This window comes from Spea bombifrons, chromosome 5 (assembly GCF_027358695.1).
Source record: "Spea bombifrons isolate aSpeBom1 chromosome 5, aSpeBom1.2.pri, whole genome shotgun sequence".
Lineage (NCBI taxonomy): Eukaryota > Metazoa > Chordata > Amphibia > Anura > Pelobatidae > Spea > Spea bombifrons.
Window position 1 is genome coordinate 2,043,871 of NC_071091.1, and position 20,283 is coordinate 2,064,153.

General features: G+C 41.6%; 1 protein-coding gene across 1 annotated transcript in view; it reads left to right on the forward strand.

The window, feature by feature from the left end:
* PTH1R (parathyroid hormone 1 receptor) overlaps positions 1-19,714 on the forward strand; it is a 126,413-nt gene extending 106,699 nt beyond the window's left edge. Inside the window, exons 9-13 of the mRNA XM_053466130.1 lie at positions 3,588-3,654; positions 10,546-10,640; positions 11,046-11,187; positions 17,463-17,504; positions 18,917-19,714. Of these exons, the coding sequence (XP_053322105.1) occupies positions 3,588-3,654; positions 10,546-10,640; positions 11,046-11,187; positions 17,463-17,504; positions 18,917-19,279 (709 nt within the window). The 3' untranslated portion in view covers positions 19,280-19,714. The remainder of the gene's footprint in view (positions 1-3,587; positions 3,655-10,545; positions 10,641-11,045; positions 11,188-17,462; positions 17,505-18,916) is intronic.
* Positions 19,715-20,283: the final 569 nt, after the last annotated feature.

Below are 20,283 nucleotides of genomic sequence, written 5' to 3' on the forward strand. Positions count from 1 at the left end.
TAGGAGGCGATCAACGATCGCCTCCTAAACTTAAATGGTGTCGCTGGAATGCCTCGATCAGGAGGCATCCAGCGACACCAAACACTTACCTTTAGGTGGGCTGTGACCGCTCCGGAGAGCGGTCACAGCCGCAGCTGCCGGTGATCTTCGCCATCAAGTAAGATGGCCGCCGCTCTGTGTAAAAAAAACGAACAAGACAAAGTTTGCTAGATGGTCTCCAGACCCTCTAGAGAACTGGCTCCACTTGCTGGTTGAATACAGGTACTGCATTCAACCATGCAAGTCAATGGAGCCCAGCTTTCTAATCACTATGTGATTAGTACAATATTCAAAAAAAAATAAAAATAAAAAAAAAATGGAAAAAAAAAAATGTGCTAACATTTAAAAATAATTATGCAGTGATGTCACTAGATGAACCATCCAGTACCAGCAAAATGTGTAAAAAAAAATATAAAAAAAGTATAAAAAAATAAAAAAAATAAAGTTTATTATTTTGAGCAAGTGCTAAAATTTCTCAAAAATCTCAAAGAGTTAAAATAAAAGCACTTCAAATACCCAACGGGTGTCTAATATATAAAAAAAATGGCTGATGGGGTAAATTGGAGTGGCCTAGCTCACAGATAGGGCATAGGTACAGACTGACCAAAATGGAGAAAAAAAGCGCACTTCCCAAATGTGGCATTTTAAATCTGAAACAACCTGACAAACCCATGCATGTCGGGTATCACTGCACTCAGGAGATGTTCCTGAACACATATTGGGGGGTTGTTTGACAGTGACATATACCAGAACCTGTATATCTATAACTAAAGTACAATTTGTGTGAAAAAAATTACTATTACAAAGTTTGACAAAGTGTAGTTCTATAATTGGTGCATGGAAAGGGTTAAAATAACAGCATTCGGAATACCCTGCGGTGTCTAGTTTTCCAAAATGTATGGTTTGAATGGGTTAAATTGAGTTAACCGGCTTCAAAGATATTCCAAAGAGGAGATGGAGGCAGAATGACCAAATGACCACCTGAATTACGCATGCCCCAAAAGTAGCCTTTACCAGCCAAACAATCTGACAAACCCATGCATGTGGGGTATCGCTGTACTCAGGAGATGTTCCTGAACACACATTGGGGTGTTGTTTGATAGTGACATATACCAGAACCTCTATATCTATAACTAAAGTACAATTTGTGTGGAAAAAAAAATAAAAAAAATTACTATTACAAAGTTTGACAAAGTGTAGTTGTATAATTGGTGCATGTAAAGGGTTAAAATAACAGCATTTGGAATACCCTGGGGTGTCTAGTTTTCAAAAATATATGGTTTGATGGGGTTAAATTGAGTTAACCAGCTTCAAAGATGTTCCAAAGAGGAGATGGAGGCAGACTGACCAGATTTGTTAAAAAAGATTTGGAAATCATAAAACGCTGCTTGTACTTATTGCCCTATAACGTACAAAAAACAGCAAAAAAACATAAAAACATTGGGTATCTCTAAACTCAGGACAAGTAGTAGAATCTATTTAGCTAGTTTTTTTACTTGCTTATTTAGGTGAGTAAAAGATTTTTCAAATAAAAGTCATAAAATTTCTTTTTTTTCAATTTTTCACCATGTTTTTTTTATTTTTTTTATAGTAAATAAGATGATACGATCAAAATAATGGTATCTGAAGAAAGCCCATCTTGTCCTGAAAAAAACAATATATAACTTATGTGGGTACACTAAATGGGTGAGGAGAAAATTACACCTGAACACAAGCACCACAAAAGTGTCAAAACAGCCTCGGTCCCACAGGGTAGAAAACGAAAAATGAGCCCGGTCCTTAAGGGGTTAAAGGGTTAAAAAGTATCGAGCCAAAGATTACTCGTCCTTGGGGTTTTTTTGTTTTTTTTTCCTGCCATCCGATCGATTTTCTTGGTCTAAAAGCTTGGGTTTGTCATCGGTAGCAAAACATGAATGCACTTTAATGATCAATAGGACAAGAGCTTTAAAAAAAGGTACAAAGATGTTATTACCAAACGCCCCGTCGCCGCGGGAGACGCCGGCGCTGTATATCGTGTAAATAACGGGCCGCGCATGACCGTAAATCCCATCACATTAGTCTTAATTTGGCCTCTGAGATTGCGTTACAAAGACGTCGAAACGGGTTTAATGCAACAAAAAGCAGCAACGTTCTTAATGCTGGAGTCCGGCGGTCATGAATGCCAGAACAACAAAGTCATTACACCAAAAGCTTGCATTTTTAGAAGGTTTTTGTGCAAAACTATCAAATGTGCACTTAAAAAAAACATTTTCCTTTTCTTTTGGTTTGTTTAGTTAGACTTTTTCTTACATTTATTTTTTAAAATACAAAAGAATTGTTTTGGGGGGGGAATAAATAACAGAATAAACATTAATATTTTAGAGCTTCTGGATCCGAGGAGAAATCTAATTGCCTCCTGGAGTCATGAAGGATTTTGTTTTTTTGTAAAATTAGAAAAATGACTTAATTGAGGTTTATTTTTCTTTTTTTGGATTAAAAGCAGGAAGGATCGGTCTTTTTTATTAAACTAAATTACTTAATTACTATGTTACCATGCCGTATTTGCAGCATTAGTATCATTATACAGTATTTGTTGTACATTTCTTTTTATTTTCTGCTATTTCTGAATTTGAAGTATATTTTGTACTTTGAGTGCAGTTCGGGCCTCACCTCATCAGATGTAGAAGTTTTACTTTACTGAGAGGGTGGTAGATAAGTGGAGCAGCCTCCCAGCAGAAGTGGTAGAGGGTAATACAGTGAGGGTATTAAACATGCATGGGATAGACATACGGCTCCTGAATCTAAGACGAGACCAACGACTGATTAAGGTTTGAGTCGTTATAGCAGGAGAAACGGGCGACTAGACGGGGGGCCGTATGGGGCCGATCTGGCGTCAGGTTCTGGCTTTCCTCTTAAAGGGAGTTTGTGTTATTTGTGAATAGTTTTACAGAGCAGAAAAAATATACATATTTATCACATGGTGCAATAGACACAGAGGATGCAGAGAGCCTTGGTCACTAGAGCTGACAATCTATAGGGGAAGTGGGTGGACGGGATTATATAAGGGACTGATTTGCCTGCGTCCCTGCAAGCAGCCATAAACAACCACAGACACAGCAGTATCTCAGCCGGGATATTCAACAAAGAATGCAAAATACTTTATTAGAACCCAAATATGCGGAGTTAATAAGGAATACAAATAGGGACTGACCTATAGGAGAAGCTGCAGCTCCCTGCTTTCTCTGCGGCAGGATGGCGCTCCCAATAAAATCAAGCGGGACACTGCATACATTTAAAGGGACCAATCAGCTGTCTTATGCAGTGAAGTTTGTATGCCGGATGTCCCTTTAAGTGCCAAAAACTAGCCGATGAAAGGAAAACTTGGTTTCTAATGTAACTTCATGAACCGGGTTTCATGTTTGCGGCGGCAGCCAGGGAGACCCCGCGTATTATTTCGTTTCCTTGAGTGTTGATTCCCTTTGTAATAATGATGTCATATACGATGTAATAATCTGTCCCCGAAGTGCCTTGCGCTTGGTTTCACGGTCGTTCTTCCGTTCCGTCCTCAGGTGCTGGGATCTAAGTGCCGGTTATTTAAAGTGGATCGTGCAGTTTCCTATCCTGGCTGCTATTTTGGTGAGTCGGATATGAGCCCGGGGTTTGTGACATTCAGTGGGTGTCAATCAGTGTAAAGGGCCACAATCACAAACAATTGTAGTCCAAAGTGCCAAAGTTGGTATACGTCACCATGGAAACCAATGGGAATTCTCTCCGGATTGCCCCATATGTGGCACTTTGCCTTGATAAATATCGGGATACCTGTGTTCGGGGGGGGCGACAAGGGGAGGGAATGGGCGGGACCATAGGTGGGAGTGGGTGGGGCCATAGACGGGGCAGGAGGTGTGACCCCATTTCGTATGCTCTGGAATCACCATATCTCACCCAATCTTTTGTTTGGTGGGGTGGGGGTTATTTTGGCCCCAAGAGGGGGACTGACTGAATCATTTGTGAATAGACCTCTTTTTTCTGGATGGCTCATGATGTCAGAAATGGGCAAAATGATACACTTTTTGCCAAATTCCACCAAGAGGCATCTGCTCCATGTCCATAAGTGAAGCAAATCTAACACAAAAATATAAATCTAAAAAAATCTATTTTCTTTGCTATTTTTCTAGTAATTGTCGGCATCCGTTGCATGTTTTTAATGCCAGACCTGTTTCTGAAGCTTCTGCTTCAGCGCTGATACGGTGAAGCATGATTTCCAGGCACGATAACCTTTCGCTCTGAGAACGCGTCCTCCTTACATCCCTCATTCCTTTACCTTTATCGGGAGCTTCGGTGGCAGAGGCTGTAAAGAATGAATCTGATAAGGAAGGGAAAACAGGAGAGTGACATTCAGCAGGACTCACGGCACGACGTTCATAACAGCTTCATTCCACAGAACAGGGAGTACAAAGAGACAGCGAGAAAGACAGAGAGAGAGAGAAAGATAGAGGGAGAGAGAGAGAGAGAGAAAGACAGGAGAGAGAGAGAGAGAGAGAGAGAGGGAGAAAGACAGGAGAGAGAGAGAGGGAGAGGGAGAAAGAGAGAGAGAAAGAGAGAGAGAGACAGGGGAGAAATGCAGAGAGAGAGAGAGACAGCGAGAAAGACAGGAGAGGGAGAGAGAGAGAGAGAGAGATAGGGAGAAAGAGAGAGAGGGAGAAAGAGAGAGAGACAGGAGAGAAAGAGAGAGAGAGAAAGAGAGAGAGAGACAGGGGAGAAATGCAGAGAGAGAGAGAGAGAGAAAGAGAAAGACAGGAGAGGGAGAGAAAGACAGGAGAGAAATAGAGAGAGAGAGAGAGAGAGAGAGAAAGGAAGATAGAGAGAGAAAAATACAGAGAGGGGAGAAAGAGAGAAGGATAGAGAGAGAGAAAGACAGGAGAGAAACAGAAAGGGAGAGAGAGAGAAATACAGAGAGAGAGAGAGAGAGGAATACAGAGAGAGAGGGAGAGGTAGAGAAAGACAGGAGAGAGAGAACGAGAGAAAGACTGAGAGAGAAAGACATAGAGAACGAGAAAGAGAGATAGAGAGAGGTAGAGAGAGAAGCATAAAACTCTTGCGCACCCAAATGAGTTGGCGCCGTGACCCCAGAACCCTCCCTCACACAGATAGATTTACTAGGCACAGTGCCGTGCACACCGCCATACACACGGATCTAAGCACCTGCCTGCGCAGAGTATCTCAGCTCCTGGGACTGCAGGTTGCTGGCTGTGACTTTTCCTAAGAGCCGCCAGCTGCCGCTCTCACTGCAGCATGTGACTACAAAAAGGGCTTCTTATTGGCTGATGCTATTACTACATAGGAAGTAGGAAGCTCGCTCTGCCATCACTGATCGCATGCTGTTTTTGCACTTTTACAATTATTTCTCTTAAAACAGAAGATGCCACTGCTCTAAAACACGGGCGACGAGATGGGGGGCCGAATGGGGCCGACCTCCCGGCAGATTCTAGGTTTAATTGGCTCCGGTTAATTCATTGCACGTTCATCAAGTCATGAATAGCTGTTTATCCAAATTCATTTTATAAAACCCAGTCCTGAGAGAATTTTTGGCGGAAAAGCTGATTAATTTGATTTTGCTTTTTAAGCTTCTTATTTCTGTTAATAAGGCAAGAAAGTGAGGAGGTGTTGCCTCTTTTTTTTAGATTTTTACAAATCAGGAAATATTTTCCTATTATGAGAAAAAAAAATTCATTTATTTCTAAAACTTAGATAAAGACGATGAGCTAAAAGACATGACAGACGCCAGGAAAGCTATTTTTTTTTTCCAAAAACATGAATATTTTTCACGCATTTATTTACCAACTAAGCTTAAAATATTTTAATGCATTAATTTTTCAGAATTTGCCACAATTACCTTGTGGCAAATAATATCACTTTAGTCGAATTTTCAGGGCTGGGTCAGATGGGACTGTCCTGTTTGTTGGATCCTCATTCCGATTGGTCTCGAATGAACTGCTATAGCGCTGACCAGCAGTGTGATGCTGGCGCATGGAGTTAGCGAATGAATGAACCCCCTTGGCCACAGATGTCTGGAAAAGATAAGCGCCATTTTTGTTCACTGCTTGGTGTCTACAGAAAATATTTCCTTTTGTAGAAAAATACAAGCTTGTTATCCTCGCACACACAATATGTAGAAACGACCCGAGGCTTTATTGACATGGTTTCATCATTCGGCGTCTCACACACAACATGCGGAGGCCCAAGTGAAATGATTGCTATAATCGCCCAAAGACAATGGACACGTTGAAAGATGATGATGCGACTGGTGCCGGGAATTAAACCTTTTCCTCTCTAACCATGAGGACTGGTCTTGAACACCAAGAGACACCTGACGCCAAGATACACACCCTCTGATTTGGAATTATTCGTTGTCCATGCCTACTATGGTTGGTGGAACATAGCATAGTTTATTGGTAGGGCTAAATAAAAGTCAAATCCGTGGTAAAACAATATGGCTGCTACGGCAGACAAAAAGTTGACCAATGGTATAGGCATCAAAATTGGATGTGGCCATCAAAGTACTCCAACGAGTGCGTCAACTGGAAGAAGCAACATATCGATGACCGCATCTTCTTCGTTGGACGTCAGACCTTCAAAGGTGGCTTTTGAAGACGTTATGGGTGTTTCTTCCTACCTAATACAAGAAAACTCTTGTAGAGCATGGAAATCACAAAACGCATAGAGCTACCCCAATACAATCTCTACTTTGTGTTCTACGGGCCATAAAGATTCCAACCCCCTATAGATGGGTACTGTGGACTTCAGTACTACTCCAAAGAGGACTACTTTGTGACGTTCTCTGTAACGTTCCTTTGCTTCCTGGAAGACATCCTTCAGCCTTTTCTTCTATCTCTTGGACCCAAATAGGTTCTTCTCATCCACATTGACTGAAATCCACGGCACGAACAAAATAGAAAAAAAAAATAGATTAATTTAATTTAAAATCCAGATTTTTAACCTGAAGACACAGATTTTCTGTAGAGCTTTGAGCTTCGTCCACAGTATAAAAAAAGCACATTAAGCATTTATAGCCTTTAATACATTTTAATAGCTTCTAAACTTCTACCCATAACTAACATTTTATGAAATAATAATAATTCTGAAGAGCATTTACTTCATCTGCGAGAAATTATAGGAAGAACCAAGAATTTGTTAATTAGAAAAATGGCTGCAAATATAATATTCTACCAGACCACCCAAATGCTGCTGGCCGGATACGCTACGCATGTTGTACTGATAATAATCACTAATATAATATAGAGTATAATATTCCTTTAATATAATTCGATTTATTTAACTAAAAAAAATAGTCGGTGCTTTTTATTGGGCCAATATAGAAAAAAGTAATATATATATTCTATTAAATACAATTAATATTCTATTAAATTCAACCAAATAATCGATTAATTTAACTAGAATTTATATCTGAATATTTAATTAAAAAAAAAAAACACGAGATAAATTCCGGAAATTGGCTTTTAATTACATAACGATGTGATGTATTGATGCCTTTCGGTGTTTAGATAATAAGGCCCATCTCGTGATATTGGCTCCTGCGGACTACCGCGGCCGCTTGAATCCAATTCCTCTTTAACAAAAACCCACATGAATTGGCGTGGGAGGAATTTGCCGGGGAGGACAACAAGTTTATTGGATGATTATCATCAGGTTCTTTTGTGCTGAATATTCAAATCGAGGTAAAAGCGGAGCGATAAAAGCCGTTACGGCCAACCTAATGACCCATCCTACACAACAAAAACCTGTTAAATTTATTTCTGAACCTGCTCGTAAAATAGCTTTTTTTGGATTAATACACATCTGCAGCGGAACAGCTTGTGGTCCTTGTTTCAGGAAGCGAATGGTTTTGGTAATTGGCAGATTTATCTGGAACAAGAGCGGAGCGCCGTGCGTCACTTAAAAATGTTTTTCTACAATTCCTTTAGAAAGTTCTCTGGCTGGAGTTTAACTTTGACCACCTGAGCTTCAGCGATGATTGAGCTAAAAGCATGTTGGTTGTAGATGCCCTCAAAGACAACCCAATGGGAAGCCACCTCCGACCGGAGAAAGTCCCGTAGAAACAGGGTCAACTTTTTGACCTACTCCACCAATGGGGCTCTTGTGGCAACTGGACTCCATGAGTTTTCCATAAAGTTCCCTGGAGAGTTCAGGCACCAAGGAAATCCCCATGAACTCAACTTGCAGCGAAGCAAGAAGATGTCCACCACTGGCACGCGTGATTCTCCGGATACATTTATCCAGTGATGGTGTTTTCCACCCAACATCAAAATCTCATTCAGGTCCCTCTTTTACTTCATTTTCTTTGCCCAAATTCATACGCTATCCTTGTAAGGCGAGACAAGCGGAGGATTAATGGGCACCTTTCATCTTCATTAAAGTCAGATAACCTTCTGAACAAAGGGTCGTCAATCTCCAGTTGGCTTCCGGCAATACAAGAGGTCACAGAAAGTGTATTAAGAATGGTCTACTGTAATGTCCACCATCGAGCTCAAGGGGATCCAGTGCCCCGTTAGCTGGAAGAAGGAAGACCTACAGTTCCGCCATTTATAAATGTGCCATGTGAACCCGCGACCAAAGTTTGCCCCTCTCAACTGAGTTGCTTAAGGGCTTCCTTCGGCCCATGAGATGGAGGGAAAGGATCTATTACAAGAGATGATAGCTGGTGATCCAACTGGGCTCAATCCCTTTAGGCCGTTTAGCCCGAACTGTGAACTGGAATCAATTCACATAATGTTATTCCTCCCCTTTGGTAATCTGGCACTTGGCTTTTACTTTTCCAGGACCAACTTGCCAGCCTTTTCTTGACTTCTCATCATGGAATCTACCGGAACATCAGATCCTTCCGCCCCATCTAATCAGCCCAGTGCTATAGGTCTCATCTTAGATTCAGGAGCCATATGCCTATCTCATTCATGTTTAATACCCTCACTGTATTACCCTCTACCACTTCTGCTGGGAGGCTGTTCCATTTATCTACCACCCACTCTTTAAAGCAAAACTTCCTTTCAGCCTCTGACCCTCTAGTGGATATAACCTCCCGTTCAAACGTTTCTCCTCCTCTGAATCATAAAATAATATAAAACAGAGAAAAGTATAATCTGCTGCTTGTGTTTATGAATGTATTTATTAGCAGCCCGACCCAAAAATAGTTACTAATCAAAAACAGAAATAGGGATTTATTAATAAAACAGGGAGCGGTTTCCATGATAAACATACTTTGTGCTCGAGCGGAAATAATTTCCTTTAGAAAATGTATCGTAAAAGCCGTTTAATTCCTTTATTTTTGCTTCTTTAAAAAAATTAAATTAAATTAAATTTTCCGTGACGGGCATTAAAAATATACATATTTTTTTTTTAACTAATTATTTTTTTATTAATTAATTGGCACTATTTGTTTTTAAAATACAGATGGTGAGCTGTAAAAAAAAATGCTAAAAATGTAACAAAAACATATATTTCCTTTTGGTTTTTGTTTTTTTTTTTTACGCCTGGGATTCGGACGAGGTCGCAGTCAAGTTCAAATCCGCATCTCCGAACACAATTGGATGTTTGTTTTATACGCGGTGTGTTGCGAAGCTTTGCCGGCCCTCGGGGACGGTAGGCGTTCAGGCCCGTGTACTGAGATTTATTATTTATTTTCTAACAGCCATTACCGTTTCTAGAAATGGAAACACATTTCCTGCCCTTTGCTATTTTCAGTTTTTACGACCACGCGGTCTAATAAACCCCGGTCGCCGTTATTTGTCGCCGCCGCCGCGTGTTTTTTTTTTTGTTTTATTATTATTTTTTTTTTGTTCGCAGCCATTACTGGAATTCATTTGGCCGGGATGTGGATTTTTTGTGTCTGTTTTTCTAGGTCCTGATGAGACTCGGAATGTAGTTAGACGTCTGCGGTCTGATATCAAGGACATTACGTGGAGCGTCTCGTGGTTTAATAACGAGCAAAACTTAAACAATGTAGCGGCGTTACTCGTCTCTTTGGGACAATTGCTTGCGCTCCTTCGGAAGGCAATAAGAAAATGAGAAAGCAAGGAATTGGCTTGCATGAGAATATTTTATCCTATGTATTTTTAGCCTTTTTGTTTAAAAAAGTATGATTTTGTTTAGACATTTAAGTAATCTTTATGGTTCATGTGAAGCTCTTCATTCCAGACCTCTGTGTATCCTCCCTCAACTAGTGATGTCATATGTGTGATGTCACGCGATGGTCCTACGGCTTAAATTGGCATTCGGCTTACTGTTTGCAGAGTTCAGAAACACAACAAATTTTGTGGTTTTGTAAAATTTTAGTAGTGGCCATTTTTGGCGTTATCTAAAAATAAAATAGACACCCAAGCAGCCAATCAGGAAAGTTCTTCCTTTGAAGTCAATGGAAATGGTTTCTATACATATACACAGGGGTCATGGGGGGGGGTGGCGAAAATCACATTTTGATTCCTGATTTGACACCAAGATTCTTTTTTCTTTCAGGTTAATTTTGGTCTTTTTTTAAATATTGTAAGAGTTCTAGCGACCAAATTAAGAGAAACGAATGCGGGGAGATGTGACGCCCGACAACAGTACAGGTGATGTCATTTTCCTTTATATGACAACAGAATTGTTACAGGGGCTCTCAATATGTCCGGCTTTGGGGGGGGGCAGATATTTAAATATATAAAGGGATAAAGGACGGGAGGGAATTTATTTCAAAGGAGGAGAAAAATTACAACAAGAGAATGGAAGGAAGTTTTACTTTACTGAGAGGGTGGTAGATAAGGGGAACAGCCTCCCAGCAGAGGTGGAACAGGTTAATATAGTAAGGGAATTTAAAAAAAAATGTCTCTGTGCAGGTCCCAAGTTAACCCTCCAAACCTTAAAAAAAATTAAAACGGAGAAAGAGAGACTTTTAGAACGATCCCCGAGTCTTTTCCATGATATTTTTCCAGCCAATCGTTATCCAGGCGTTACTTTGTGTCTGTGTTTCTCCGCAGGAAGCTGCTGAAATCGACCCTCGTACTGATGCCACTTTTCGGCGTTCACTATATCGTATTCATGGCTCTGCCGTATACCGATGTGTCGGGGGTTCTCTGGCAGATTCAGATGCATTACGAGATGCTCTTTAACTCCTTCCAGGTACCGCTTTTTATTGCTGCAAATACAATTCTTAACATTGCATGGAAATATATACTATATAATAATATACTATATTCACCCCCCCCAAATCCTCAAAATATAAAGAAAGATAAATTAGCATTTTAGTTTTTTTCCTAAATAATATTTTGTTTGTGCTGTGGCACTTGTCACTTCCTGTTGTATCTCACAACAATATCCTGCTGAGAAAGTGTACAGGAAGCGCTCACAGGAGCAACGCGCAGGAAATATGCTTCCCCCACCTGAAAATAAATGATTTTTATAGGTATTTGTGAAAATAAACTCTTCAATCGATCTATGATCTGTCTAGTCCATGATATTCAGTGCACCCTGGAAACACTCAGTGCTGTTCATTAAACGTTCTCTTAAAAGAAAGAGCCCAGGAAAAATTGAGCCAGGGGCAAAAAACCTTAAAACCAAAGAGCGTATCGACCGAGGAAGCCCCACACGGAGGTGAAAAGTCTGAATAAATAGCTTATATTTCAGCCAATTAGGAGTTCACACCAATTCTAGGAGAATGTACACAACTTCACACTTTCAACATTCCACTAAAATGTAAAATAAACTATATAAAGTCTCCAGAATAGAATTTCCATCAGCGATCTGGTCTGAGAAACAATATCTTTTTTATGAAAATAAATATCGCTTTGGAATAACGAAATAAACTGGTAGTTTTCCATAAACCTCACTTGTTCATAATGAGCTCCTTGATCCCCGGCACCACGTCTAAGACCGCTAAGGATGGCTCTGTAGGAACCTTCATTCAAGAGTATCACATCTGGACCAAACCATTTCCACTGGTGGTGGGGGTGCGGCGCGGGGGAGGGGTGTTGTCCACTGGCTGTCGTACCAAAATATCATCAAAGGCAAGCGGTCGATAAACAAATATAGAATTAACATCTACGACAAACCCAAAGGTCAGAAGGATTAGCATCATCATAATTCAGTCATCGCCAGCTCCGAGCCGGGCCGGGGAACTTAGCGGAAAAATAACACGTGGCTCTGGAAGGTCTTATATTAGACCCAGATGTTTTTACAAGGAAGGTCTATCTGGGCATTTTCTATGCCGGTAAATATTGTGGCCGTTAAATCACGTTGTGATTTATTGAGCTGGTGATTAGCGAGGTCAGCATGTTGACACGTCACGGCTCGGCGCGCCAGAATACACAGCGTTACCACGACGGCGCGAATACCTTATTGAAGGTACGCGTTTTTCCTGATGTTTACCAGTCGAGCGGTTATAACGTCACCATTAATTCCAAGCCTGGCTGTGCGGGAGACAATCGCAGTCAAATAGTTCACAAAAAAATAAAATGTATAGCTGGGATTTGGCCCAACCAACACAAATTTTGTAAAAAATGTAAATTTGTAAAAGTAAACCCCTTCCCCCAGGAATTTAATGGTTTTTTTTTTAAAGAAATCACGTCAACAACAGATGTGCAGGCGGTCGGCTGAAGGAAAGTCGAGTTGGCGCAGGTTGAAAGAAGAGAGCAACGCATGGTTAAGAAACAGGGGTCCTCTGTAGGCACATGAGGCTCTGAGAATCTCCAAAGGGTTAACAACTTTAACTCTTTCAGTGTCAACCACACGAGGAGCCAGCCACACATCTTATATCTAGTGTCCCCTCTATCTTTTATGTAGCGTAGTTGAGGCACATGATCGGCTCCTGAGCTGACCAGCAGCCATCTTGCCTGCTCCAAGCAGAAGTCTTTCTATAAAAGTGCCGCTGGACACACGATAGGTGGTGCAGGCGAGGTACAGAATGGCTTCAGCCCCTCTAGTATGGCGTCTTTTGTTATATTTTGACCTCCCTGAGTGCAAGATGTGGTGTGTACAAAATGGGGTATCCAGGGGTTATTTATTATTATTACCCACCTTCATGTTCCCCACCTTCATGTTCCCCACAATCAACTGAAGCCCAAGCAAACCTGCATACTTTGCTACAAGCTCTCACAACCTGCAATACCCACCTTCATGTTCCCCACAATCAACTGAAGCCCAAGCAAACCTGCATACTTTGCTACAAGGTATACAGAGTGGACCAAGAGATCTCCTTTATTATCTGTTATTGTTTTCTGTATTGTTATTATCATTTTCCTGTTTCTGTGCCTGAATTGTCTATTACCCTTTTTTTCTATCTATGCTTTATGGCCTAGGAATGCCTTTACTGGGAGTTGCAGCATTTCTCCACTGATTGTTTTATTTGTTTTTATTTGGTAAAATTTATGTCATGCCTGTCACTACTTAAGTGTGTTATATTTTACTTTCTATCTTTCTGCTCTACTGACCCCTTATCTCCTATATCTGCCCTCTTACTGCCCCCGTCCACTTTAACACTATTTAACACTCTCTATTACAGCTCTCACAACCTGCAATACCCACCTTCATGTTCCCCACAATCAACTGGTTTTTTGCCCGCCCTCCCTGCCCCTCTCCCACCCGCCCCAGTGCTGTTCTAATATATATATAGACAGTTAAGTACCGGATCTACTGGATCACGCCAGTAGGGGGCACCACACTGTGGATCCCTTTATTACCCACTACTCCCCATTAAAGCATTCCAGATCCTATCCCTCCCAATCTCTCTGCTGTCAAAGCTATCCCAGTACCTCTACACTCAACCTGTATATGTGAAACCTACCTGCATTTGCTCTACCACTCCTGTCCTATTCCTATCATTCTCAACCAGCAAACTCAATCAACATGCGCAACCTAACCAATCTTATTCCTATCATCTCCAACCATAAACTCCCTCCCGTCTTTAACTGTGCCCTATGGAATGCCCGCTCGGTATGCAACAAACTCGCTGGTATACATGACCTTTTTCTATCTCATGCTTTTAACCTCCTAGCTCTTACTGAAACCTGGATCCCCTCCCAAGACACTACTGCTTCTGCTGCACTCTCCTTCGGAGGACTACACTTCAGCCACACTCCTAGGCCTGATGGCAGAAAGGGTGGTGGTGTAGGCATCCTTCTCTCACCTCACTGCACCTTCCAGAATATACCAAGCCCTCCCTCCCTCTCATTCGGTTCCTTTGAAGCTCACACAATCCGTCTTTTCTCTCCACTCTCTCTTCAAATTGCTGTCATATATCGCCCTCCAGGCCCTACCTCGCAGTTCTTTGACCACCTTTCTGCCTGGCTCCCTTTCTTCCTCTCTACTAATATTCCCTGTCTTATTCTGGGTGACTTTAACATCCCTTTAGATATATCTAACAACTCTGCAAGTTCCAAACTCCTCTCCCTGACATCTTCCTCTGGTCTCTCTCAATGGACTAATTCCCCTACGCACACCGAGGGACACTCACTTGATCTGGTTTTCTCCAGATCATGCTCCCTTTCAGACTTCTCCATCTACCCCTTCCCTCTGTCTGACCACCACCTCCTATCTTTTTCTCCAGTGCTAACCCCTAACAAGACAAACTTACAGCGCTCACCTCATACTTGTAGGCCATTACCAGAAAATACCATTACCCAACTGTCAGCCTCACTTGAACCTCTCTTACCTTCCATGTTAACCCTTTCCTGCCCAGACACAGCAGCCTCTTTTTACAACAACACACTTGCTTCATCCCTCGACACCATAGCTCCAATTACTACAAGCTACCCCCGACAATTTAAACGCCAACCATGGCATACCAAAACCACACGGTATCTTCAGAAGTGCTGCCGCACAGCTGAGCGCTACTTCAGAAAATCAAAATCCAGCGAAGACTTTACTCATTATAAATTCATGCTTCACACCTACAACTCTGCCCTCTCTCTCGCCAAACAGCTCTACTTCTCCACTCTCATATCCTCTCTTTCTTCCAACCCACGACGCCTTTTTTCTACTTTCAACTCCCTTCTCTGTCCCTCCACACCCACACCACAAACCTCTCTCACTGCCCAAGATCTTGCTACCTACTTCAAAGAGAAGATCGAGACTATTAGAAAAGACCTCTCTTCCTTACAACTCCCTCCTACACCACTCACCACCACCCTCTCTACTCCTACTATACTAACTGCCTTCTCCCCTACAACCGAAGAAGAGATAGCCACTCTTCTTTCTTCCTCTCACCCAACAACCTGTCCCCTTGACCCCATCCCTTCACACCTCACAAAGTCTCTATGTCCATCCCTTGGTCCATCACTTACCCACCTATTTAATCTTTCTCTATCATCTGGATCGGTACCATCTGCCTTCAAGCATGCGCTAATCACACCAATTCTAAAGAATCCTTCCTCAGACCCCATCTGTTTGACTAACTACCGCCCTATCTCTCTGCTTCCTTTTACCTCTAAGCTGCTTGAACGGATTGTGTACAATCGCCTCACTAACTTCCTCTCCTCTAATTCCCTCCTTGACCCTCTACAGTCTGGTTTCAAACCCCTTCACTCTACTGAAACAGCTCTAACAAAAGTCTCCAATGACTTGCTCTCTGCCAAAGCTAAAGGTCACTACTCTATTCTAATTCTACTGGATCTCTCTGCTGCTTTCGATACTGTTGATCACCACCTTCTTCTTGACCTACTTGCTTCTATGGGCATTCGAGATACAGCTCTCTCCTGGATCTCCTCATATCTGTCTAACCGTTCCTTCTCTGTCAGCTTCTCTGGCGAGACATCATCGCCCCTTCCTCTTTCGGTTGGTGTCCCCCAAGGTTCAGTCCTTGGTCCTCTGCTGTTCTCTCTTTATACTTCCTCTCTTGGCAAACTAATCAACTCATTTGGCCTCCAGTATCATCTATATGCAGATGATACCCAAATCTACCTGTCTTCTCCTGATCTCTCTCCATCTCTCCTGTCCCGGATCACCAGCTGCTTGTCTGCTATTTCTTCATGGATGTCACAACACTACCTGAAACTTAATCTTTCTAAAACGGAACTCATTATCTTCCCTCCCTCCATCTCCACTCCACTACCTGAATTCTCTATCACCATTAACAACACAACTATCTCTCCTACTAACCAGGCCCGATGCCTTGGGGTCATCCTTGACTCAAACCTCTCCTTCATCCCTCACATTCAGTCCCTCGCCAGATCCTGCCGCCTGCACCTAAAAAACATCTCTCGTATCCGCCCATTCCTCACCCAAGAATCCACAAAAACTCTGGTTCATTCACTTATCATTTCCCGTCTTGACTACTGCAACACTCTTCTGGTTGGCATTCCACTGTCTCGACTCTCTCCACTACAGTCTATCCTTAATGCCGCTGCTAGGCTCATCTTCCTTGCACGTCGCTCCTCTTCTGCTTCCCCCCTCTGTGAATCCCTCCACTGGCTCCCAATTACCTTTAGATTTAAATTTAAGATCCTGGTACTGACATATAAGGCCATCCACAATACTGCTCCTCCGTACATTTCTGACCTCATTAGCAAATACTCTCCTACTCGATCCCTACGTTCCTCCCATGGGCTAAGGCTCTCCTCCTCACTCATCACCTCTTCCTTTTCCCGTCTACAAGATTTCACTCGAGCTGCCCCATATCTCTGGAATCTGCTCCCAAGGAACCTTCAGAATTCACCCTCCCTCCCGACATTCAAGAAACATCTAAAAACCCACTTCTTCAGAGAAGCATACCATCTTAGCTGCTAGAACATCCTTGTCATTGATACCCCCACAATACCTCTCACCCTTTCTCTATGCCTTATGTTTGTTTATCACCCCATTTTCCCTCTAGATTGTAAGCTTGCGAGCAGGGCTCTCTCCACCAAATGTATCGGTTTGTCTTAGTCTGTCAATTCTTGTCTTGTCATATCCCTTGAATTTATGTATTGTATTAAGCGCTGCGTAAACTGTTGGCGCTATATAAATAAAAGATAATAATAATAATAATAATAACCAGCTGGGGAGAAGGGTTTTTCTACATCAGCCTTTTCTTTATTGGCCAAATTTTTGGATGGCCGTTTCCTTTGGGCTGAAGATGAGGATTCGGGGACCCCAAAGAACATTTTTACCCCAGGCTGCACCCTTTGAGTGAAAAAGCAGTGTCATTTTCACTGTCTACCCAAAAGGGTACTTGGATGAACCTCACCCCCCTACCTGGGGCACTTAGAGATAGGGGTCAGGTAGGGAGTTATTTGATGGTATGGTTTTTTTTGGAGGGGGAGGGGGATTCAAACACTTAATTTAAATCTTATATATATATTACAGTGTTATATTTATAGTTTAATCGCACGGCTGATTATTCATGCTGTTTAAAAAACTTGATAAAAAAATTTCATGTTAAAAAAGACAAAATCAAATATTTTGCTCTCTCTGATTTTCAACAGGGTTTTTTCGTGGCTATTATCTACTGCTTCTGCAACGGAGAGGTGAGATCTCCCCTTAATCCCTTCATTCCCCGTACAAAGCAATGGAAATGACACGGAGCGGTTATATCCGCAGGGATGCATTGTCAGCGGGAATAACCGCGTTCCGTCAATCAGAATGAAAGCTCCTCGTGAATAATCTTCTACTCGATATTCTTCTGTTCCAATTCGATTGCTCTATAAAGATTTCTTGTAACAGTAATTCCATCCACTCGCAACGCACCCTTTTCATCTGGTTTCCAAGATAAAGGATAAAGGGAATCTGTGGTAGAGGGTAATACAGTGCAGTTATTAACCCCTTAAGGACAATGGGCGGCCCCTAAACCAATTGAAAACATTTTGCATTTTTACATGTACGGGCTTTGTCATTAAGGGGTTAAACATGCATGGGATAGACATACGGCTCCTGAATCTAAGACGAGACCAACGACTGATTAAGGTTCCATTCTTTACAAAAAAAAACGGGCCGAATGGGGCCGATGCACCCTAGATTCTATGTTCCTGTGGTCTGTTAAGTAAGAAGCCGGGGTCGGCTGAAGTGTCTTTAAAGCCCCTAAAAACTTTGGCCTAAATCCAAATAATTTGAATACAATATTTAATCATACTTGAGGTCCGTTTGAGGCCCCTTTCCGGAAAAATCTTCACCCCAGGGTCAGAATGTTTGACGATCGTTTATTATGGTTAGAGGAACCACTGGTGCATCTTAAAAAAATAAGGACCCTAAAGATCAGGAATCCACTTCTAATGGAGGTGGAGATCACAAGTACCTCAGACGCCTTTAAGAGTAAGCTGGGCTGGGAAGAAATCTCTTTCATGGATACATATCGTAATTGAAAAGTTGATCTAGAACGTATTCTGACTGTCCATGGTCATGGAGAGACCTTCTTGAGGCTTTCTCGCTCCTAGAGACATCTTACATAAGTGGAACCGGGTGAACCAATGGCTTTTTCCAACCTTACTTATTCCTTAACTATGTAAAGGGATCATAGCTCCAAGTCTGTGGTCTCACAGCTAAACCGGGTGCTCTACTCGGTCCAGTAGAGTGACCGTTGGTGGGTGATATCACCACCTGGACACAGGCCAAGCTCAACTGAGACTCGATCGATCTGAATTCCCATTAAATTCAGCTGCGGCACGTGGGTCTCCATTAAAATGAAGAGTTAACCCATTACTTAACCCACAGTCAGTGACCCGTAGTGAGGTCTCACTGCAAATGTTAATTGAAAAAGGAAACTATGGAGGTCACGGTGAGTTTCCAAAAAAATGCTGTCCTCTCAGTAGCTTCATAAAATATTTGTCCAGAAAATGTATATAAACCTAGAATTTACAGAATTATAGATTGTTTTGTGCAGTTGAGATAATCCATTTTCCGCCATGTTTTTTGTTTTTTTTTTACTTGGATTTGTTGCCTCCAGGTACAAGCGGAGATCAAGAAATCCTGGAGCCGGTGGACGCTGGCCCTTGACTTTAAACGCAAAGCCAGGAGCGGCAGCACCACGTATAGCTACGGACCAATGGTCTCGCACACGAGTATCACCAACGTAACCACGAGGGGGCCCCTCGCCTTGCACCTGAACACTAGACTCGTATCGGCGGCCCTCAACGGCCACCGGAACTTGCCGGGCTACGTCAAAAACGGCTCCATTTCGGAAAACTCCATACCTTCCTCGGGACCAGAACAATATAACAAAGATGATGAATACCTGAACGGGTCGGGGTTATACGACGCAGAAAGACCCAACTCCGTGGTTGAGGAGGAGAGGGAAACCGTAATGTAAATATTTTCATGTTCCAAAGGACACGCGGATCCTATAAACATGGCGGGAAAAGACGCGGCGTTAAAAAAAAAGAACGCGGCCGAATAGGAGACTAACAAGATCTCCGTCGGGCTGCCCGGGTGGGAATAAAGCAGAAGATAATAACAGCTACTTTAAGGCCGTTTATTGGAAGTATCAGAGCACAAAAACACAATTACCAAGAAATTCTGTGCATTCAAAGTATATATATATTATTTTTTTTATATAATGTACCATTGCATTCATTTCAACGACTGTTAATATATATATTTTTTAATTTATTTTATTATTTTTTTTTGTATTATTTTGCAAGGCAGTTAGTTGTGAGTCCCGGATTTTAAAACTTTTGTGTTTTTTTTTTTTTTTTGAAGTCCTGCAAGTCAGTCATCCGTCAAAATAGATAATTATGATTTTTTATTTTTTTTTAACCGTTCGTAATTCCATAAAAGTAGAATGCGTTCTAGGAAAAAAAAAAAAGGCTCTATTTTTATTACAAAAAAAGAGATGACGTGTAGCATAAAATGTAAAAAAAATAACTAATTATTACAAGTTTAAATTTACAAAACCTACCAAATTAGCTATGCAATTAGGTCGGAATACAGTTTAGAATGTGCGTGCCAGGGGTTAAAACTGATGAACTCTCTAATATTTCTTAACAGGGATCAGGGATAGATCATTCACTCCTTCCTCAGGAAAAAAATCAAATAAAAAATATTAAATTAATATTAATAATGAAGAAAATATTTAAATAACTTCTATTACCAAATAATCTCGTGATATATACATATTTAAATTATTATATTTTTTGGTGCCAGAACTTTAAGGATTATGGGGAATAATATATTAGATATAAGTGAAAATATTGATATTTGGATAGAATGTTGGGGCGATATTAAAATCTCCCTTAATAATATACCTGTTTTTTAGGTGACCAATGAAAAGCATGTCGCAGGAGTAAAAAGGGGGGGTGTGGGTGCAGCAATGTA